At 38.0% G+C, this 20,783-nt stretch overlaps 2 protein-coding genes across 2 annotated transcripts in view; both read right to left on the reverse strand.

The window, feature by feature from the left end:
• Positions 1 to 4,774: 4,774 nt before the first annotated feature.
• On the reverse strand, positions 4,775 to 17,204 carry LOC140334840 (uncharacterized). The gene is made up of 9 exons (XM_072417102.1): positions 16,612 to 17,204; positions 14,438 to 14,679; positions 13,033 to 13,239; positions 11,717 to 11,766; positions 10,408 to 10,738; positions 9,680 to 9,910; positions 8,117 to 8,142; positions 5,295 to 7,481; positions 4,775 to 5,104 (listed from the first exon to the last, which is right to left on the reverse strand). Exons 1-8 carry the CDS (start codon positions 16,869 to 16,871, stop codon positions 7,182 to 7,184), a joined length of 1,647 nt encoding a protein of 548 aa, XP_072273203.1. The 5' UTR covers positions 16,872 to 17,204; the 3' UTR covers positions 4,775 to 5,104; positions 5,295 to 7,181.
• A 2,122-nt stretch (positions 17,205 to 19,326) lies between these two features.
• The window catches only part of LOC140334850 (uncharacterized), an 11,169-nt gene continuing 9,712 nt past the window's right edge, over positions 19,327 to 20,783 (reverse strand). The window contains exon 8 of the mRNA XM_072417116.1: positions 19,327 to 20,470. Coding sequence (XP_072273217.1) covers positions 20,403 to 20,470 — 68 coding nt within the window. The 3' untranslated portion in view covers positions 19,327 to 20,402. The remainder of the gene's footprint in view (positions 20,471 to 20,783) is intronic.

A 20,783-nucleotide genomic window follows, 5' to 3' on the forward strand; every position in this document is an offset into this window, starting at 1 on the left:
GACTCTCACAAAACTCCACCTATATGGATTTCATAGAACCATCTGAGTTCTTTCCTTGAATTCACTGCCCAGAGCAAGTATGAAGATCATGGACATTGCATTGATTTCATTCTAACGTTGATTTGCATACTTGATTGGCAGCCTCCATTTTCTCTCCATAACCCTATTTCCACATATTATTCCTCCAGTATTTTCCTCTGACTGATGTCAGCTCTTGTTACAGGGGAGATGAGAATGGTTGTGGTCATTGATGGAATGGAAAACAGTGATGAAAATACAAAACTCTGGATTCTGCGGAATCAGCCCAGTCTGCGGAGGTTTTCCACAAATCTTCTCCTCTTCAGTAAATCAGAAAAAACACTTGTAGAAAAGATGACAAGAAGTATGAGTGTGGACAGGAAACTGAGCTTGGTGTACGAAAAACTTAACCGACTTAAGGAAATTTTAAGGGAAGAACGTCCGTGTACTCACACTTCATTTTCCAGTTCAGAAGAGTGGATAGTATAAAGCCATGGCCGTATTCATTGTCAATTTTTGGAGATCACTTTGAATGTTTTTGTTTCCATTGATTTTCTTGCTGTATTGTCCTTTCCTGTTGCCTCCATCCCAGCATACATCTTACTCCGTACAATGGAGCCACACATAATAATACTCCTCATTGCAGAGCTTTCTCTTTCTTAGGCCAATTGTCATTTGGATGCAGAGATGGGGAAGAAATGTGAACGTGGATTCAACCGCATTGGCAGAAATGACTTAGTAAATGGTTGTGGATCTCTTGCTACTTTGTAAAGGAAAATACGTCATCCTCTGATCTTTATAACACTGAACCAATGCTTGCTAATGAAGTTGGAGGGCATTCCAACCCAAGTCTATGTAAGCCATTCAGTAATAGATTAACCTGCATGCTCCTATATTCTTTAATAATAACGGCTTTAAGTGGTTGACTTCTGGTTCCAAAGTAACAAACAGCAGTGGTATCATTTGGAATAACCATCTATCGGAACATAATCTACATTTTCCATACTGGGTTATCTCTAGATTTTCATGATTTTTATCCTCTTACTCGACCATGGTAAAGAGTGACCAGTGATTGACTTGTGTGTCATACATGACTTCAAGTGGACCATCCAAGAAATGTGGATCAACCATCAGAACTAATTGTAATCCCTAATATGCATGGTTGTCCATCCTCATCAGCTCCCTATCACTGGGTAACTAAGTCTGCCTGTAATTAGAGATTCTTGTCTTTTGTGTTTTTAAGCGACATTATTACCTTGAAATTGTTTCTTTCTTCCAATGGTATATTGCCGAGGCAGCTGTCCGGCTTTTTGATATAAAGCCACATTATTATTTATTATTGTTTTGATTATATTCCCCTAATTCTCAGTCCAGTTTTCATACTCCTAGCTAAAGAGTGTTGGAGGGCCATTGGGTGTCATTTCATAGACCTCAAGATATTTCAGCAGGCATCTCACCAACAAGTGTACAGTGATAACATCAAGAAATATAACACATTGTTCTGCTCTGCTTTTCAATGGGAAAATTCACATACAAATCCGTATTTGTAGAAAAAGAAAAATACATGTTGTTGTATAGGTTTTATTTTATTTAGCAAGGTGACCCCAATTGACGTAAGCTGTAATTGAATAACATTTACTTTCATAAAGTGCTGTATATAATAAACTATTACCATTATTTAAAATCAAGTCCTGGTATTATGTGTTTATTTTTTAATGCCAAGCTCCTGTAACGTCTTTCCGACACTAACAGGTAGACATGAGCTATGTGACAATTGTCATGGTGGGTTCCTTGATTCAGACAACAATGGGCCATTGGCTATCCAATGAATGTTGATAGGGCAGGAAAGAAAACTGAGAACTGACTTCAAATAATCACAAAATAAAAACTCCTTGTTGCCCAAAGTTATAAATCATAATATATAATGCATAATATATAATATAATCTCTCCCTATGCAGTTTGTCAGCTTTCCCTACAGCATACACTGACACTATGGCTGCACTGTTATTCTTTCAAAAACTCGGTCCTGCTGTGCCTTCAAAACCCATCGGTCTTAGCTCAAAAGCCATGCAATGCATTATAGCATAGAGGGAAAAAACTATCCTGAGTGAATCTTACATAAAGTTGATGGGACATTGAATTTTCAACTTGCAGGAGTCACATTTTCGAGGAAAACCTGAACCCTAAAATGCAATAATGGAATCTTTGGTTTCAGGTCGTAATTTTCTCTGTATTTCTCTTCCTCCTTCAATCTTTGGTAGGATATCCCATGACATTGGACTGTTGACAGAGTTTATTTTTATTACAGATATCTGGAAATAGAATAAGATCATTTGCATATGTGTTGTACCTTCTTATCATATAAGAAGGAGGGTTATTCTATTACAATGTGAACTATTACAATCTGTCATGACACATATTAAAATGAGGGCTCTTTAAAATGTTTTTGCACTTTCATTGGACGCGGTGAAAGTGGAAGGAGTAGTGATTGGTGGTATCTGAGTGTCATGTGACCGGTCTATCTGGCAGGGTGGCTGACCTTGCAGTTTAGTATAAGAGTTGTCACCCTGTTTGAAGATGTCTGAAAATGAATAATTTTCACCAAAGAGAAACATTTACTTTTCCAAGAATTAAGAAAAGCCGCTATTAATATTTTCTTCAATCTTATGATCCGTTGACATCCATTGTCAGCACATTTTTTATTGTGCGTTGTAGACCAGAACATTACTTAGCATATAGACTAGGTGGCCAGAATAAGGGGCAGCAAGTTTGCATCCAACCTTCCTCTACCATACGTGGCTCAATGCCTTCTTTAATGATTGTGGAAATGGTCACAAAAAGGAGGGATATGCTGTGGATGCCATTTTTATTTTTAGAACTTCCAGATATCTATAACCTCATCCACAGAAATGAGTACAAGAGTACATTTGTACCACTTATTCATTCCCAGACGCAGGTAGGTGGGCTACAAGAAGACAGACACAGTATTAAAATTCCTTTATTGAAATAGCTATAATACCAATATAACTATAATAACTGATCCATAACCTCCATGTGAACCATGATGGGTGTCAGTTAATCACATAGAACGCACATAAACCATGTGACTGTCACTAGGACATGATACGTACTGTGGTGTGAGCTATGAAGAAAGATGATGGTGGCATATCCCATGCTCATTTCCCCGAGCCATGGACCATGTGGGGTCCTATGTTAACAGATAGGGTCAGTGGACATGAGAAATCCAGAGTATGAACACAATAATACAAATACAATTTCTTTCTTCCTCGTGTCTCCCATAGGTACTTTATAATCTCTGAAATTTATATTTCAACAAGAAGGATGTATCAAATGTGGAAAAAACATATTGTTTGCCAACCCTATTAGACAGTTTACTGCAAAATAAATTTCATTTGAACTAATATGACACATGGGTTCAAAAAGTTCAAATTACATTTCATTTAATGTCTCTCACCAAGTCTCAAAAGTCTCACCCAGGGCTGCCATCAGAAAATTCTGAGCTCCGTACTAGGTAAGGTTCCCAGACCCCACATCTCAAATATCTAGCTCTGCAAAAATCAAGCTGGGTGGTAGAAAGCCCATTGCCTTCTGTTTGCCCTAAGATGATCAGCAGTGCCAGTCCAATGAAGGATTGTTGAGTATGTGATACTAACAAGCTGAGAAAGGAGGACATTAAATTGAATATAGAGGGCCCAATACAGAAGTACCCTTTGCCCTCCTCCCTGCTCAATAGCAATCCTGGTCTCATCAGCAACTGATGTTTCAGAAGGTGAGCCCTGGAGCATGTAGAAAAGAGGATAGGCAAAAGGGTGGCAAGATAGGGAGAAAGGAGGAATTATGGGGAGCAAAGGGGTGGAGGAAGGTAAGATTTGGGTATGGTGAAGAAGTGGGGGAAGGGCCAAGAAAGTTCAAGCGTAGGGTGGAGTAAGGTGGTCAGCTGAGAAAAGAACGGGTAGAAAAAGTCAGCTACCCACCCATCCTGAAATTAGGCGGTTGGAGCAGGTAAGGTCCATGAGGGTATGTGGCTGGTATTTGGCATATTGGCTGTTGGTATGTGGCACGGAAGGGGTAGAAAACCATCACAGGTATGGTGTTTCTCAAAAATGTGTTAAGTGATGGTGAGAAGTAAAGAAATGGAGAGGTGGAACCAAATATAGTTGTTCCTGAGGCGGAGTATACGGGACAGGGACAGTTCCAAAAAAACAGTTGGTTACTAAGCGATATAGGTTGGTGTTCTATTGGGATCTCACGGACCTTGACCCAGTAGTGTAGGTAAAAGGACTGTAATTAAAATGATGCTGGTTATATTATTGTTGTTATGTTATTGTTGCTGTTAATATTATTTAAATAAAATAAGTTGTTGTTGTAAATAAAAGTGGCCAACATGTCCAAAATTTTAATCCAAAGTTGATGTGTGACTATTCTTCGAACGAATGTGTTGAGGGTTGGGGGGGGGGGGTATGAAGCTCCGAGGAACCCATCATCTTTCTTCCTGATCATGTACTGTATCAGCACTAGTCGAGTTTTATCAAAGTTGTTCTGACAAAGTCTCCATTGCTTCTGTTTCCATCACTTTGGCAGTCTGCTTTGCTTCATTCTGGGTATCAGTTTCTATTCCCTTAATTTCGGTATTCTGTTTATCTTTTTTTTCACCTTCATCTTCTTTATTAAAATTGTTTACATCATTACCTGTTTTTATTTTCATTTTATTATCCTCTCCAACCAAATGTATGGTTTTCTGATCAGAATCTTCTGCACCATTTTCTTTATCACTTTTGTTTGTGCCGTCCTCTCTGATGGAATTATTGGTGTCATCCACTTTGGTGGATCTCTTGGGGTCATTCTTTTTAACATCTTTATCTGCGTCTGTCTGTTCCCCCAAACCCTGCACGCCACTCTCTGTATAAGTTGTCTTCTCACCGTTGTTTGTATCATTTTTAGCAGTGTCAATGCTTTTAGTGACTTCCGTTCCCCTGTTGGTTGCAGGATCCTTTATACCTGAACTTGTTGTGTCACTTTCCTGCTGTATATTTATGTCATCTGTTCCTCCAAAATCCTCTGAATCTAGTAAGAAGAACATATATATTTCAATATCTTCCCAAAAACACATTTTATAAAACAAGAATACATGAAAGGTGAATGGAAACCCTTTGTGTAATGTATGACCCCATTTTTATTACATATACTATATTTTCTCTCACATATTACATTGGTCTGGTGATTTATATTTCAAAATTTGTTGAAACAAACATACCAAGTTCTTCATGTGCAGGGGATTCAAACATGTCCATCACTTTATTTGCAAGCTTTTCTTCATCCTCTTTCTCTTCCTTGGTGACAAGAAGCAGATTGCGGGAGTTTTTCAGAATACTTGGCTGAGACTCTAGAATCCGTTCTTGTTCCTTCCGGCTGCTGTCCCCGAGGTCATCTATAATCACCAAAACCTTAAACTGTCCTGTATCAGACAGAAAAGCAGTGATGTTACCACCATCGTCATTACTACTCTAGTATATTAGGATCTCCAAAAACTCTATACAGTGATTTATGGATGGTCAGTCTATCAGATGCAAAACCTAAAACAAAATTGAACTTTGTCCATGAAAGGCAACAAGTTCCTCAATTCCGCTTCTTCTTGGGCATAAAGAACATACTCTGTACTTTTAAGTATGGAGAAGCATGTGACTTATTCCACATAAAAGCATGTGATTGGCCCAGGGATGTCACATTGGGGCTAGATAAGAGAAAGCCCATATCATTCTGTTTGCTGTAATGTGAGCAACATGGAGCTTACTGAAGGCTGCCTTTTCTTGCTGTGGTGTTTTAACCAAGTGGCGGCTCAGTGAAGGAATGTTAAGTATGCAATACCAAGGAGGTGAGGAAGGAGGGAATAAAAAAAAAATGGTAAATGAATACAATTTAAATATGGGTAGAGTAAGGACCTCTTATTACTTTAATATTGCTTATCTTATCCAAAAATAAAAAAAAAGCTAGGGATGAGCGAGTGAGAATATTAAGTTCGATCTCGCAGCGAATTGGGCCTTTCTCACTTACCGAAAATGTAAGTGAGAATGGCCTTCTGATTCACCGGGAGGTCGAGCTCTTGCATCATGCAGCCCTGGAAATCCTCTGCGATCCCGGGCGCTAGAGGTAATTACCTCTAGTGCCCCAGGGATCGCACACTCTTCTCAATGAATGCAGCAACAGCTGCAATCATTGAAAAGATGCCCGGCACAGGAGAACCTCCTGACATTGTAATATAAGTATCTCTTACAAATGATACAGCTGTGGCTGCATTCATTGAGAAGAGTGTGTGATCCCCGGGGCACTGGAGGTTGATTAACCTCTAGTGCCCTGGGGATCGCAAACAGGAGGATTCCCTGGGTTGAATGCAGCTCTGGGAAACTTCCTGTTTTAATTTCATCCTCCGATTGTTTTGCGAAATCAGTATACTAACATTTTGTGGAACCATTGGAAGTTCAAGGAAGTTTTTGCAAGAATGCAAGAGACATTCTCACTCATTCCTAATAATAGCAGAAGCTGTCTGTTGGAGAGATCCATTCCAGTGGTCAATGTGCAGATATCTCCTTAATTTATAGAGATTTACTTTTACTTCTTTTTATAAATCTGGGACAGGAACTGAAAATGTTCACCAGCAAAATAGCAAATAAATATATAAAATTGTTGGGGTTTAACAACTTACTTCTTTATCCAAAAATTGACTATACATATTCTTTAAAGTGAACTCATTGCTTTTCCCTTCAATAACCAATGTGTAGATTTATATGTAAAGTAAGCTGTCATAGCATGGGGTTGTTGGTCTGTACACCCAATTTAAAAGAGCAATGAGGAGTAAAAAGGGGCAGAAGGATCTAATTCCTATAAAATAACACACATTCTGCATGTATTTGTGATGTAAAGTCAAAAAGGAAATCAGTGACAAGATTGTCCTAACTTGGCCAAAACTTTCAACATTCAAAGTCTGGAGGAGGTAGCATTAGGACCAATGATCACTTGTTGTTTCACCATTTCATAGCCAATTTCTGACCTGTGGTCTTTCCTGTTACTCCATATCAATGATTTATTCATAATCATATCATAAAACTTTCATATAAAGGTCAATACATATACTGTTGTCAAAATGTTACCATTGGTTTACAAGTGATTCTTTACCGAGTACAGAAGACAAGACCTCTATCTCCCTATCATACAAGGAGTCGGTTACGTTGGTGATATTGACTCTCCCTCTGTTCTTGGTGTGATAGAGAATCCCAAAACTGCATTTACTGACAGCTTGATAAAAGTCTTCGTATTTCTTGTTAGATATATAGAAAGGTCTGACATCATCCACAAAATTCAGAAATTTGGGGGATTTCAGCAATGTTACCAACCAAGCGTAATCACTTTCTGCCGATCTGGAGAAGATCCCGACAGTCCCAATTTTCTGAAGAGATAGAAAAAGTCATCCAATACAGACTTTAATTCTGAATTTGAGAACAATTATGTGGCTCCCTGGTCTATTGTGAATTCCAAACAGTTTGGAAAGGTATACAACACGTATTTGTAAGTTTTGCATCACTAGAATGTTGGGGAAAATTAGGACATTTCTGTGAAATTTAAAAATGTTTACAAAAAGATTTATCATAATTGACTAATCCACTACTCAATGATTTCGTACCTCGCTCTGTTTTTCCTCCCATGGTGTGCCCAAAGAATGCAACTTGTCATTCTGCAACGCAATACCCTCACCACTAGAGGCTCTGGAGAAAATCAGGCTATTACTTGGATTCTGCACCATGGCCCTTCTTAGGGCTCACACCACCACCTAGCAGTACATAGCGCCCCCTAATAAATAATTCTGTCTCTCCGAGTGTGACCGTGTTATACTGCCCCAAAATATCTACAAATGACAGTGCATTTCTAGCTTTATAAACAAATGCTTTAAAATTTTTAAATTTAAAATTTTTATGCTAATTTTGCCAAGCAAGGTCACATTAGAAGCTCATTCTCACCCTAAACATGGTATTGCACCAATTTTCTAGGAGATACAGTAAATAATAGAAAAAATGTAAATCTTACCGGTCTGGGTGGATCAGGCTGCACAACTGTGAAATTAAAACAGAATAGAAATGTTGTATATTACAGCGGTGTTATCCAACACAAGGCGTAATACCAATAATTGTTTTAAATTTCGATGTTTTTTTTTCCTAACATCAATAAATGAAAGAAACAAGCAATATTCAGTATGGGAATACTCCGCGAAAGCATGCACACATTACATAGATAAATCTGTGATATAATCAAATGAAGAATTAAAGAAGTTTATTATATTTTGAGGTCATCAGTCCTGTGTTCTTAAAAATTAATCAACATTCTGCATTCTATGCTGTTCAGTATTGAATTACTTGTATTTATAAAGCACCAACATATTACGCAGCATCACGCATCCAACTGTCCCTCAAAGGAGCTCACAATCTAATGTCTCCACCATAGTCATATGTCATTGATAAAGTCTAAGGCAGGGGTGTCAAACTCCGACCCGGGAGCCAAATCTGCCCCCAAATGAATCCTAAATATGAATTGCAGCTGGCCTGCCGCTGCATTGAAATAGCGCTGCTACTACAATTCCTGGCATCACTTGCATCTATAAACCAGCGGGCTCTCTGCCTATGTGTGGCCCTGCATTGGACTTAAAGACTCAAATAATGCCGGGAATTTTAGTAGCAGTGCTATTTCAATGAAGAAGGAGTTCCAGCGGTGGCCACTTATAAGATTTAGCTCGGCATTGGCCGCGGCTGGCGTTCCCAGCACTCCCCCTCAGCTTTACTTTTTCTTGTTACTACAAGGCATGGACTTGAATGGTTGGATTTTCATCGAAGAATATTGTTATTATTATTGTTAGTCTGTGCAGAAAGGTTACCATTGGAATTTAACTCAGAAGGCTACAAATAGAGAAAGAAGTATAAGATTTTTTCTTAAACTTAAAAAAAAAAAAAATATATATATATATATATATATATAATAGTTATAAGCTTGTTCCAGATTGATTGTGAAGCAAAACCTCTTTGTTTCCATATTAAAGGGGTTTATCTAATGAGAAAGAAAAATTTACTAAATTTTTTCCATAAATTTCAAGATTTGCCCGTGAATTTGTTTTTAATTTTGGCTCTCTGTGTATTTGAGTTTGACACCCCGGGACCAATGAACCTCACTGCATATCTTTAGATTGTGGGAGAAAACAGGAGTACCCAGAGGAAACCCACACAAACACGGGGAGAACCTGCAAACTCCATGCAGATAGAATCCAGGCCGAAATTCAAACCTGAGACCCAGTTCTGTTAACAGCCAGCGTGCTAGACACTAGACCAGCTGTATATTTCAATAATTGCTATTTTGGTTTAAAGTGCAAATATAGCCAAAGCTTTTTATTTTTATTTTTAGATAGAGCAAGGAATGACTGGATGTGGTCTGGATTGAAATCATTTGCAAACAAGAAGCAAATAAATTTGAGGAAATCCACTGAGGATCACCCCGGTTTCCCTGTGATAGTCTATAGACTTGGAGAACTTTAATAAATCAGGCTCAACAAGAGAAGAACTACTTCTCTGCTTTCTTACTTACGTACTACTTAGAAACTCTTACTTCTTAGATTTATAGCATCTTGGAACGCCTTCCATCTTCCTACAGCTTCTTCAGCAGCCTTCTCGTTCCATGTGAGAAGTTTCAGATAATTTGTTTCCTTCTCCTCCTTCCAGAAAAGTAAGAGATGCCTGGAGAGTTTACCGATCGGTGATTTATTATAGAGTATTGTAGCTTCTTTCTCCGTCTCTTTGCTGTCCAAGTTATCTACAACCACAATTATATTCTTCTTTTCTGAAAGAAATACAGTGATGGTAAAAACATTATTGTGGGGTCAAATTTTTGTGTAAAAGATTCTGATTAATAAAAAAGGTTTAATTATATGCTGCTTTGACTATTCCCAATCTACTCTAAAGAAACATTGCTTCATAAATGTCTGAAACAGGATATTTCTCTATTTTAGAGTATTAACCAGTAGCTCTGAGTGTACAGTGGGATAAATGGCTCTATATTACGATGTATCTGTACTATATACCAGTAGCTCTGAGTGTACAGTGGGATAAATGGCTCTATATTAAGATGTATGAGGTCTATAAACCAGCGGCTTTGGGTGTACAGTTGGATAAATGGCTCTACATTTTGGCTAGGAGATATAGAATCTGTGCCAATTTAGTGCCAAGTCTTATCCAGAGCTGTAAGAAAAGATTCTCTTCTCTCGCCAGAGATTAAAATGTCTTCACATCAATATATTCTTGTAGCTATATGACGAAATAGCTAGGAATGAATCTTACCAAAATTAGACAGGAGTGTGGCATTGTTCTCCAATTGAGAGCAGAATGATGATAGACTTTTGCTATTGCTAAAATACAAAATAATGGAAGTCAGATCTGTGGGTCCCTCGAGTTCACTGTCCATGGTTACAATGGTCTTTACATCCTTTACTACGTCCTTGAAATATAAAGACTGGAGAAGTGTCTGCAGCCAATCACTGTCTGACTTTGATGACACAATGTAGACGTTCCGCCTCATTTCTGCGTTCTCTTTTGGTGATTTCTGCTCTTCCTCCTTACTGGGTTTTTTTATTGCACTTTTCTCAGTTTTTTGTATTTTTTTTGTCACCTTCTGAAATAAAAGCACAGAAATATATTACATAAATTATACTAATACATATAATAACAAAAAAAAAAACAAAAAATAATAGAATTACAGTGTGATTTACAAGCAAAATTATTTTTATGTTACACTCCTAATTTAGCCGTTCAACTCTGAATATGACAAGTCAATGTTCTTCAAAATATCTCAGGAGACTATTTCTATCTTGACATTATTCCACTCAGCTTCTCAATGGCTTCTTTTGTGGTCTTAAGGAGTGCCAAGAAACCATGCTGAAGGTCCAGTTGGGAAGTTGATGGGTCCAGTGGGGAAGTTGATGGGTCCAGTGGGGAAATTGATGGGTCCAGTGGGGAAATTGATGGGTCCAGTGGGGAATTAGATGGATCCAGTGGGGAAGGTCATGGGTCCAGTGGGGAATTCGATGGGTCCAGTGGGGAAGTTGATGGGTCCAGTGGGGAAATTGATTGGTCCAGCTGGGAAATTGATGGGCCCAGAGGGGAATTTTATTGGTCCAGTGGGGAAGTTGATGAGCCATGTGTTTGATAAGAGTGATGGCTTGCCTATACAAACACTGAAATCATTCCTATTAATTAGTTAGGAGGTGACTGAAGAAAATAGAAACATGCCCATGGCTGTTGCAACCATTAGCTTTCTTCAATCCTCTCATATCTGGCAGCGAAAGCCCATCTTTGGCATATCATCTATGTTTGTAAGCCAACTAATCATGTGATACACCACAGTTCCTCGTATGGGATGGAGGCTGATTTTCCAGTGCCGCAGGTTCTACCTACTTTTACTACAACTACCTACTACAACTATTCTGTTTCTCGGGATGTCGTCCCCATTTCCATGTCATTGCCACTTCTGGAGTCTAAGAAAGTCAATTTGTTTTTTTGTTTCTGCATGATGTTATATTCTAGGGATCTATCTGTACAGACTGGGAAATTAAATGAATGTTTCATATTATTTTTTTATTAAGGAGCTTACATTTTCTGAAGAGACGCTTGGCCCACCTTCAGCTGGTTTCTCTTGAGTACCTGTTAGTAAGAGAAGATCAGTGTAAGAGAATCCTGCAAATGCCAATGTCTTGTTGACTTGACCAGATCCACCAACCATGAAGAGCAGATTCACCTATAATATGGAGCATACCATTTAATAAACCAATTAATGAGTTCCTTGACTACAGTAAGTGTGCAAATGGAAGATTAGACATATCAACTTTATGGAAAATAATGCTGGCCTGGGTATATTTCTTCCAACAACAACAAATTTCATTTAAATATACTTCTCAATGGCCCTAAAGGTTTTTTATCACTTTTGTGCCCACTGAATGCATTGATAAAACCAAATATCACTTTGTTAAAATATTGGTGATATCACTGCTGTGTTACCCAAAAGGAGGACAGAGCCTTAGAGGGGACCTAGCAGGCCCACCCACTACCGGCGCCTGTAGAAAACTTTACAGAAGGACAGAAAGTGGCTGTGACCAGTCCTTTACATGAAGGTTCTGCACAAAAGAAACATTTTGCAATAGATTACTGGACAGATCAGAAAAACAGCTAAATAATAACAAGAATTAAAAAAAGGAATCCACATTCCTATATTGTTGGACAATATTTGTTCTTCTCACAGATCCCATGTATCAGCATAGTAGTAGCCTTGGCACATATAGGACAGATTGCATTTTATTTATCTGAGCTTGGTGGAATAACAGTACCCTGCAGGCATAACTTATAATTATTTTAGGCTTTTGAAGTAATGCAGGTATTAAAAGGAACTTGTAGGAACAAGCAGCCAAATTCATCCCCAAAAAAAGTATAAATGCAATTTCAAGCCAATACTCAGCACCCTTTGCACTATGCATTATGGTAATAGCATAGTGCAAACAGTAGTAGCATAGTAGAATAGCATAAAATTGGTTACCCTACATTAGGGAATGCTAAAAATCTTAATGCATAAACATCATATCTGCTCATTTTCTGTAATGCACAACAACACACAGCAGTGGTTTGAGTGATGTTATGTGCATGCATTGCATGCTACTAATATTGTGTGTACTGATGCCATTCAATGCTAATGGTGCTTCAATTTACCATGGTTCATATATTATCTTGCCTAGCAGTGAAAAATGATTTTTGATTACATATTCCTGTAATGCGAGGATGTCAAACAACCCTAAAACTTTGCACCATTAAGCAGGCATTCATGCCGATTTATCCTGATTGCTCCTTTTTGCTGCATTGAAAACCTTTCCTAGCCATGCACGACTTGGTCAACAAAAAGAAGATGAAGAAGAAGCTCACCGGTGAAACCTATTAGGAATTTTCTTATCTGTTTTATTTTTTCCAGCATCTCTTGCAGGATATCTTTTCTGGTGATCCAGTCCAGCTCTGTCTGAGATATTCTGAACTGTTTGAGAGTTTTAGAAAATTTATTTTCCGCCCATTTAGTTTTCCACTCTGTATTCCCAATATCAGCATCCAGGATTATCACAAGCACCTTTTCTTGTCCTAGATTAAGTAAAACAAAATGCATGATCCAGCAGAATAGATTTACAAAGTGCCCCAGTGCCTAAAAAATACTGATCTTAAGTAAAAAGTGTTCTGCGGCCAAAACATATTTCTATTGCTTTGTTTGGCATATTACAATTGATCTTTCTTACATGGATCTGCTATTTTATTGCACATAGATGCAACATTAGTCCTAGTAGTGTCATTATCAAAGTGGTTTCATCAAGCCACTACCATACTTTGAAAGGCTGCCAATTGCGTGTGAGAAGCATGAGGCAAGACAATGAGTTACACAACTGAAAATATCAACTACTGGAGTCAGTATAAGAGGTTGTACAGGAACTAAAGAGTATAGACACTGCCTGCCCCCTTTATTGTAATCTTGGGATGCTGAAAAATGAAGTCTGACCTCTTTTCTTCCAACTGTGGATGGCACATGGTCACATTACAACCCCATTAGCTAAAATCCAAAGTGCCAACAAATTCTGTTCACCACTTTCCTTTTATGCAGTTTTTGTGTGCACTTATTTGCAAAGTTGCAGATTTTTTTGTTTTATTTTGGATTAAGTTGGACTTTGTTAGTGAAAACCATGGTAGGGAAGGAATCAGACATTAAACTTTGATACCTTCTCCGTACAAGCAACCAGTGTTTGAAAAACGTTGCTATTTCAGTCCCGAGGGTTTTTTCTGGCCCACAAAACTTTTGGCTCTATTGTTGCAGTTAGATAGAAAGATGGACCCTTTCACAAAGTGATTAGACGTTACTTTTTATATCTGTTGCTCCTTGGTTAGCCTTTGGTAATTTGCAAATTTTTGTGTTTTATTTCTTGTTGTTTCATGCATCACCTATTGTCATAAATAATCTTTACTAATCTTGGGCAGTATGGTGACTCAGTATGGAGCATGGAGTCAGGTTAGCATGGAGTTAGGAAACCATCTACATGGAGTTTGCAGGTTCCCACGTGTTTGTGTGGGTTTCTTCCGGGTACTCCAGTTTCCTCCCACATCCCAAAAACATGCAGTTAGGTTAATTGGCTTCCCCCCAAAATTGACCTTGGACTGTATTAAAGACATATGACTTAAGTAGGGACATTAGATGTGAGCCCCATTGATGGACAGCTAGGGACATGACTATAGACTTTGTGCAGCGCTACGTAATATGATGGCGCTGTATGATAATGTATAATAATAATCTTACCCTTTTTGGTTATGCTATAATCCAGATAGCGTTCCATCTTGTACAGCAGTTTCTTTGACTTTGGGGAAGAGTAAAAGATGACCATTGAGGATTGTTCTATTGGAGTTGTCCAGTCTGAGTCTTTTGTGGGCGGTGAAAGTGCGATGTAAGAGCAATCATTGATCTTATTATCATTCGTCAAGCAAGCTGCCATATAAATGGGGTTCAGGCTTACTTCCCAAGACAGCATCAAAACCTTAAAACTGAAAAGGGAAAAAAATAATATGAATGTTATGGAAGGGGAAATTGATATTCCCAAGTTGTATCTTATAGGAAATATGTACAGAAAGAGTCTTAGGAGGTTACGTAATTTACCCATTCTGATTCCCTTTTGTATACCCAGACTTGTGTGCTAACCTGTGGGCCAGGAGGAAAGGCCAGTGTAAGCTTTAGGTAGAATGATCCAGAATGTACAGAGCAATCTGCAATGTAGGATAACAATGGTGGCCTCAAACTCATTGCTTTTTCCAGAAATGATTCTGCTAAGCAATGACTATAGCAGGACATGGATTAGATCCTTTACAATCATATTTTACCAGGAAGAAACTCTGTTGGCTTTAATAAATCAGAGGTCTTGGAACTCACTAGTGTTATGAGCACTTTTTATATTGCCAATAAGGAACATGATTACTTGGTGTGGATTTTGTACTTTGTTCTTTGTAAATACCAAACAATTTACTTGTATTACTTCCTTATACAGAAAAAGCCTCAAAACTAGAGATAAATTATTTATCATGAAAACCAAATATGCACAGTGTTCTGAAATTAACGATTTTTTTTCCTTGTCCATGTGGACCTTGACATTAATGGGGTTATAGGCTTAATACTGTAAAGGAGTATCTGCAAACAATCAGTATCAAATCCCTAACACAACATAATGGAATGCATATTTAATATATTTGCAAGTGTGGCATGAAAGTGAAGCATGCTGGGTAAGCTCTGTAACTGTTGGTTTATGGAACATCAGAGTTTCTTTTCCTCAGCGAATATACATTTAGATAAAATAAAAGTTTTGCAATAGGGTGTCAGAAATAATCATGTCTGGGGCCATCTGGGCATGGGAGAGGTCAGGGGGGAGAATTCATGATGGAGTAGAATCTGGTAGAATTTGTATACTAGAAGTCAAGAAAAGCCAGCAATGCTTTTAGAGGTATTGCCAGTGTTGGGTTGAAATTGATTGCTATAGCTCTCTGACTCCATTCTCATCATTCATAGAAAAATCTATTTTTTTTAACTTGAGTGTCCCAAAAAATTGTTGACCTTGGAGCAGATTGGGGTTATAAGAATAGATGATAATAGACAAAATGTAATACCGAATAAGCAGATGTAGTACCAGGAGTCAAGTTATTATTACTTTAGACAGGCCAAATTGGTAAACAGAGCACAATGACATTGGGTCTGATTTGTTAAAGCTTTGAAGAAGATATACTACCATGGGAAAACTTGGGGGAGCCATTTAACCCAGGCTTGCTGGATAACCCAACTTCCCCCATGAAAACCTATCTTCTAGAGGTCTTAAAAAGCTTTATTAAATCTGGCTCACCAAGTGAGATGAAATTATTAATCAAGCCAAGGCCTCAAACCAGGGTGTCAGTTGGGCTCCATGCGAACCCAAACTGGATTACAAAAGTCAGAATCAGTAATAATGCAAATAATTTGATTGGCTCATCTAAATCTTTGTATATCAGTGAAAGATATCTGGATTAACATATTTACATAGCTACAGTGTTTACCATTTCTTACCTGTCTCTTCCTCTATTGGTGACGCATCCACCATATTTGTTTAATTGAACAATTACTTACCATAACAATCTGCCACACTCTGATGTATCATTGCTGTTTGTGTGGAATCATGGTTTGGGCTTTTATTCAGTAAGAGCACCCATTAGTTAAGAATCATTTGTTCAAAATAACTTATATTTTTGTCTGTACATAACCCAACGCTCTACCCAAAATATTTTTTTAGCTTAGGCAGAATAGGCTTGCCTGAAAAGTCTACAATAACCTTAATGCCTAAACACTCCTTTCCATCTTGGACATTTCCAACATTTTTTATTATGTACAATATGTGAGAATACAATGTAAATAGTTATCAGTCAGAATCGGTGGCCATAAACCAATGGGGCTCCTCTTACCATTGTCGTCTCTTCTTTTCTGGTGGACGATCCTTTACATCCGGGTCTCTGGTTGTCACTGTGATAACTGGCTCCAATATTTGATTTGAAACTTTGTTCATTTTATTTCTTTTTTTTTGTTTAGTCTCCTTTTGTTTCCCTGTATTTAAACTTTTTGCCTTTTCCTTCCCAGTTTCTTGTGAAGTAATGGCGTCAGTATTTGAAAGACGTTTTACATTCTGAGATTTCCTATTTGCTTCTCCCTGACTCTGGCTTTCCATTGTTGTTAGTGGTCAGGAACTTTCTGCTGCTGGAATCGGTTGTGTTGATCTTCTGCTTTACTGGCTGACAAAGTGATTCCCAATCCTCTGAGTTGTGTTGCAGTTTTGCTGTGATTGTCGTTGACTCTTGTGCTTTCTGATCTTTGTTGTGTGAGTACAGTTAAGAAAAGGTTTTAATCTTTGCATTTTCTCATATTTTCCAGGAACCAGCTAAAAATTGACATTGTTGTTCCTTGTGTCTCTATTAATAATTCTGGTCCTTTCTCAACACACACAACTTTTTTCCAATAGATGAAGCCAGCATTGCAAATTGTGTGACCACTCTGTAGGCGTTTCCTGTAGATTGTGCACAAATCTCTGTGAAGTTGTCTAATGCACAATTTACAAGCTGATCAAAGTCTACAAGGAAAGGTGGAGCCAGGATACAAAGGTATCAGAGCATAATACGAATATCCTTATTGCTCTGTAATTACGGAGTATACTACCTGGATTTCCATGTTCGGTGCATTGAATTTTTAAAAGAACTGTTACACATTACATAATTCTGTGTTCACAGTGTGATAATCAGCGTGAGAGTGAAATATTTTGTTGTCAATGTAGATCTTAAACTTGACTGTAAAACATTTAGTTTACTAAAGCACTTAGAATTGCAAAGAACAGAGATGAGGTTCAAGTTTGATTTCATGATGGGAATCCTTTTGGTTTTTCATAAAATCTCATTTTCATAATTTTTACCCTGATCTTCTTCATCCTCATTCATCCACGTTCTTCCTATGCACATTTATTCAGGCATGGACTGCTTATATTATCATTGCCATCATGCCATGACTATTACTGAGGGGAGGGCATTGAAACTTTTTACATTAAATATGTGTGTAGAAACTTATCACAAATTAATTATTATGGGGGACTGAGTTTGATTGGTTTGGCATAGAAAGTTATGAATGCCTTCCCTCTATTAAATCTTCCCACCAGCCTGCCAATCAGTTTAAACTCCAGTTTATAGAAAACCAGTCACAAATGAAATACATAATTGATCTTCAAATTAATAATTGGGCTCAGTAATGCCGGAGTCACTGATGGGGTAATAGGTATTGTGGGACGTACCAGGTAGGGAAGTGAGCTGATATTGTTTTCCCCATCACTTGATCCCATGAAACCCTTTTATGCATCCACATCCTGCTCTGCGTGCCGGGACCTACATGTACCCGCGGTGGTGGCTGCTTGTGAGATATAATGGCTTCATTGCTGCATTGAGGACATTTGTTTATATAAAGTGCATCCATTGTTTCTTTTGAACAGAGTAGGGAAGTGTTAGAACCCTTGTCATGGTTTTATAACTGTCCCTATATTTGTCCTGGTGGCTAATATCAATAGAATATATCTAAAAATTTTACAGGTGTCCTCAGAACAGTTGATCAGGGGACATCTTCTAATTGGAGAGCCCGTTTCGGGGGAAACTAATAAATAGGAAAATTCCACTCCATTTTAATGTTTTCACTTTTTTCTTTCCACTCCGTTCCTGTTGTGTTTCTGGGATAGAAAGAAATAAAAACAGATTTTACAATTTCATATTTATATTTATTACAATTTTTTATTAATTACAATTATATATATTTTAGATGTAGCTTGTTTAAAACCAAATAATATACACAGGATAACACAAAAATAATTTAATGAGTCTGATTTATTGGGTCTGATTTATTGGAGCTCTCCAAGGCTCCAAGGGCGATCCAGTAGGAAGTCGTGCTTTGATTCAATCATTGGTAGTGGAGGTTGTGGTTTGATTAATTTAATTGTGGTGGAGGTCTTGGTTTGAATCATTCAATAGTGGTTAGCAAAGGATCTATTAGTATACTACATGATCAAATCTTTGCTTGTGTCATACTAAGAAATGTAATCCACTACTACAAGTTCGTATGACCAGGCAGGTCATTAGTGCAGAAAGGGACGGGTGATAGCCCTTCTGCAACAATAGGTCTTAAAAGCCTGATCACACCTGGTTTCTGGCAAAAAGCTGAGTTGCACATGCTCAGCATTAGCTTTGTTGTGCCAGGATTAATGAACTCCGGGTACATTCAAAGAAGTTATGTTATCCCAGCACTGCCAATCAAGATGGCCAAATACTCTCTGGAAGAGGAACAAGAGAAGAAAGATAGTGGCATCCAGGGGTGGAATGTGGAGAGTCGGACAGATTTTGTTTTGCTTTATTATTATTATTATTATTAAACAGGATTTATATAGCGCCAACATATTACGCAGTGCTGTACATTAAATAAGGATTGCAAATGACAGACTAATACAGACAGTGATACAGGAGGAGAGGACCCTGCCCCGAAGAGCTTACAATCTAGTAGGTGGGGGAATTCCACACACAATAGGATGGGAGATATGTAGTGGTGGGAAGTAGTGGTGGTTTCAATTGACAGAAGAAGATGGGTAGGTAAGATTGAAGTTTACATTTTTATTTAATGAAACATTTTCAAAAACAGATGTGAGACGGCCATGATGCTCATCTCACTTCACAACAACACGAGTTCCATGCCACCTCTGTCACCTCCTCCATCTATGTGTCCTTGCCCCTCAATTCTTTTTTAAAATGGACTGAAGGCAGTCTGTGGCTTATCATCCTGTTAGACTGAAATGGAATAATTTCAAATTTCCCCAAATCAATCTGTTAAGGCCCAAACCCAATACTTGGATTGTCTTGTTCTCATTACTGTAGTTTCATTGACCAAAAGTCTCTACAGATTTCCAGTGCTGATTTTTTTACATGATTACCATTTCTGGCTGTAGCTTTTTTGTGTTGGCCAGAACAGTTTAGGTCACTTTGATATTGATTTAGGAATATCTCCATCACTTGGCATTCTTAAATTATCACTGCTAGCTGATGTCACGGTAATCTCTCCTTCGGTCACTGTTTTGGGATTACCGATCAGGGTTGGTGTCCAAGGATATTGTCATTCATTGCTAATTCAACATTACTTCCAGCAGTCAGTGTGTCAGGGTATATTCTGGAGAAAAGTCAGGGATAAATTCACCAATAGCCATGTCAGAATTTGGTTATCCAGTGGGGTCGTTGGTATTATTTTACCAATCAATGAGCCAAGATTATATTTTTCAGTTTCTATTTTAGGATCACTATTTTTTTTGTGCCTGGATCATTTCCTTTGCTCTGTGTATCAGGATAATTTGCACTGACTTGGGTGTCAGGATTACTTACATTGGTTATCGTGTTGGAATAACTTACATAGGCCAGTGTGTCAGGGTCACTTATATTATTCATTGTGTCAGGAGTACTTATATTAGCAGGTATGTCAAGATCACTTACATTAGCTATTGTGTCGGGATTACCTACATCAGCCATTGTTTTGGGATCACCTACATTGGCCTGGGTGTTGTAACAATTTTCATTGGACAGTATGACAGCATTAATCCCATTGGCCTGTGTAGCAGGATCACTTCCAGCTCCCAATGTTTCAAGATCATTTTTGTTATTCAATAGCTTGCTCTTATGAGGTTTTATGTTCATCATTCGGTATCCATGTCGGTTCCATGTCTTGTACTGTCAGTTAATGTCTGAGAATTGCCAACGGGACCTAGGTTGTAACAAAAAGAAAAACCTTCACTCTTTGTTTTCCTTACTCACATGCATGTTATTATATATGAAATTTAAAATGTGTAAAATGTTCAAACTATAGCATTTATTACCACCCCTTTTTTACAGGAAATATGCTTTATTTTCACAATAGACAAGTGTTGTAAACATGGAGCCACTATAAGAATTGTATACGTTCAATGTGCTTCTTTTGTTTAATTTCTATTTCATCCTCTCTTCTCTTCCATGTCATCCTCTCTCCTTCTCTTCCATGTCATCCTCTCTCCTTATCTTCCATGTCACCCTCTCTCCTT

The sequence above is a fragment of the Pyxicephalus adspersus genome, chromosome 7 (assembly GCF_032062135.1).
Source record: "Pyxicephalus adspersus chromosome 7, UCB_Pads_2.0, whole genome shotgun sequence".
In the NCBI taxonomy this organism is placed as follows: Eukaryota; Metazoa; Chordata; class Amphibia; order Anura; family Pyxicephalidae; genus Pyxicephalus; species Pyxicephalus adspersus.

Excerpts from the sequence above, each read along its gene's own strand:
- LOC140334840 (XM_072417102.1), bottom strand. The coding sequence starts at position 16,871 with ATGGAAAGCCAGAGTCAGGGAGAAGCAAATAGGAAATCTCAGAATGTA. Across the intron at positions 14,680-16,611 it reads GAAAAGAAGAGACGACAATG|TTTTAAGGTTTTGATGCTGT; the intron begins GTAAGAGGAGCC and ends TTCCCTTTTCAG. Across the intron at positions 9,911-10,407 it reads CACACTCCTGTCTAATTTTG|AAAAGAAGAATATAATTGTG; the intron begins GTAAGATTCATT and ends TATTTCTTTCAG.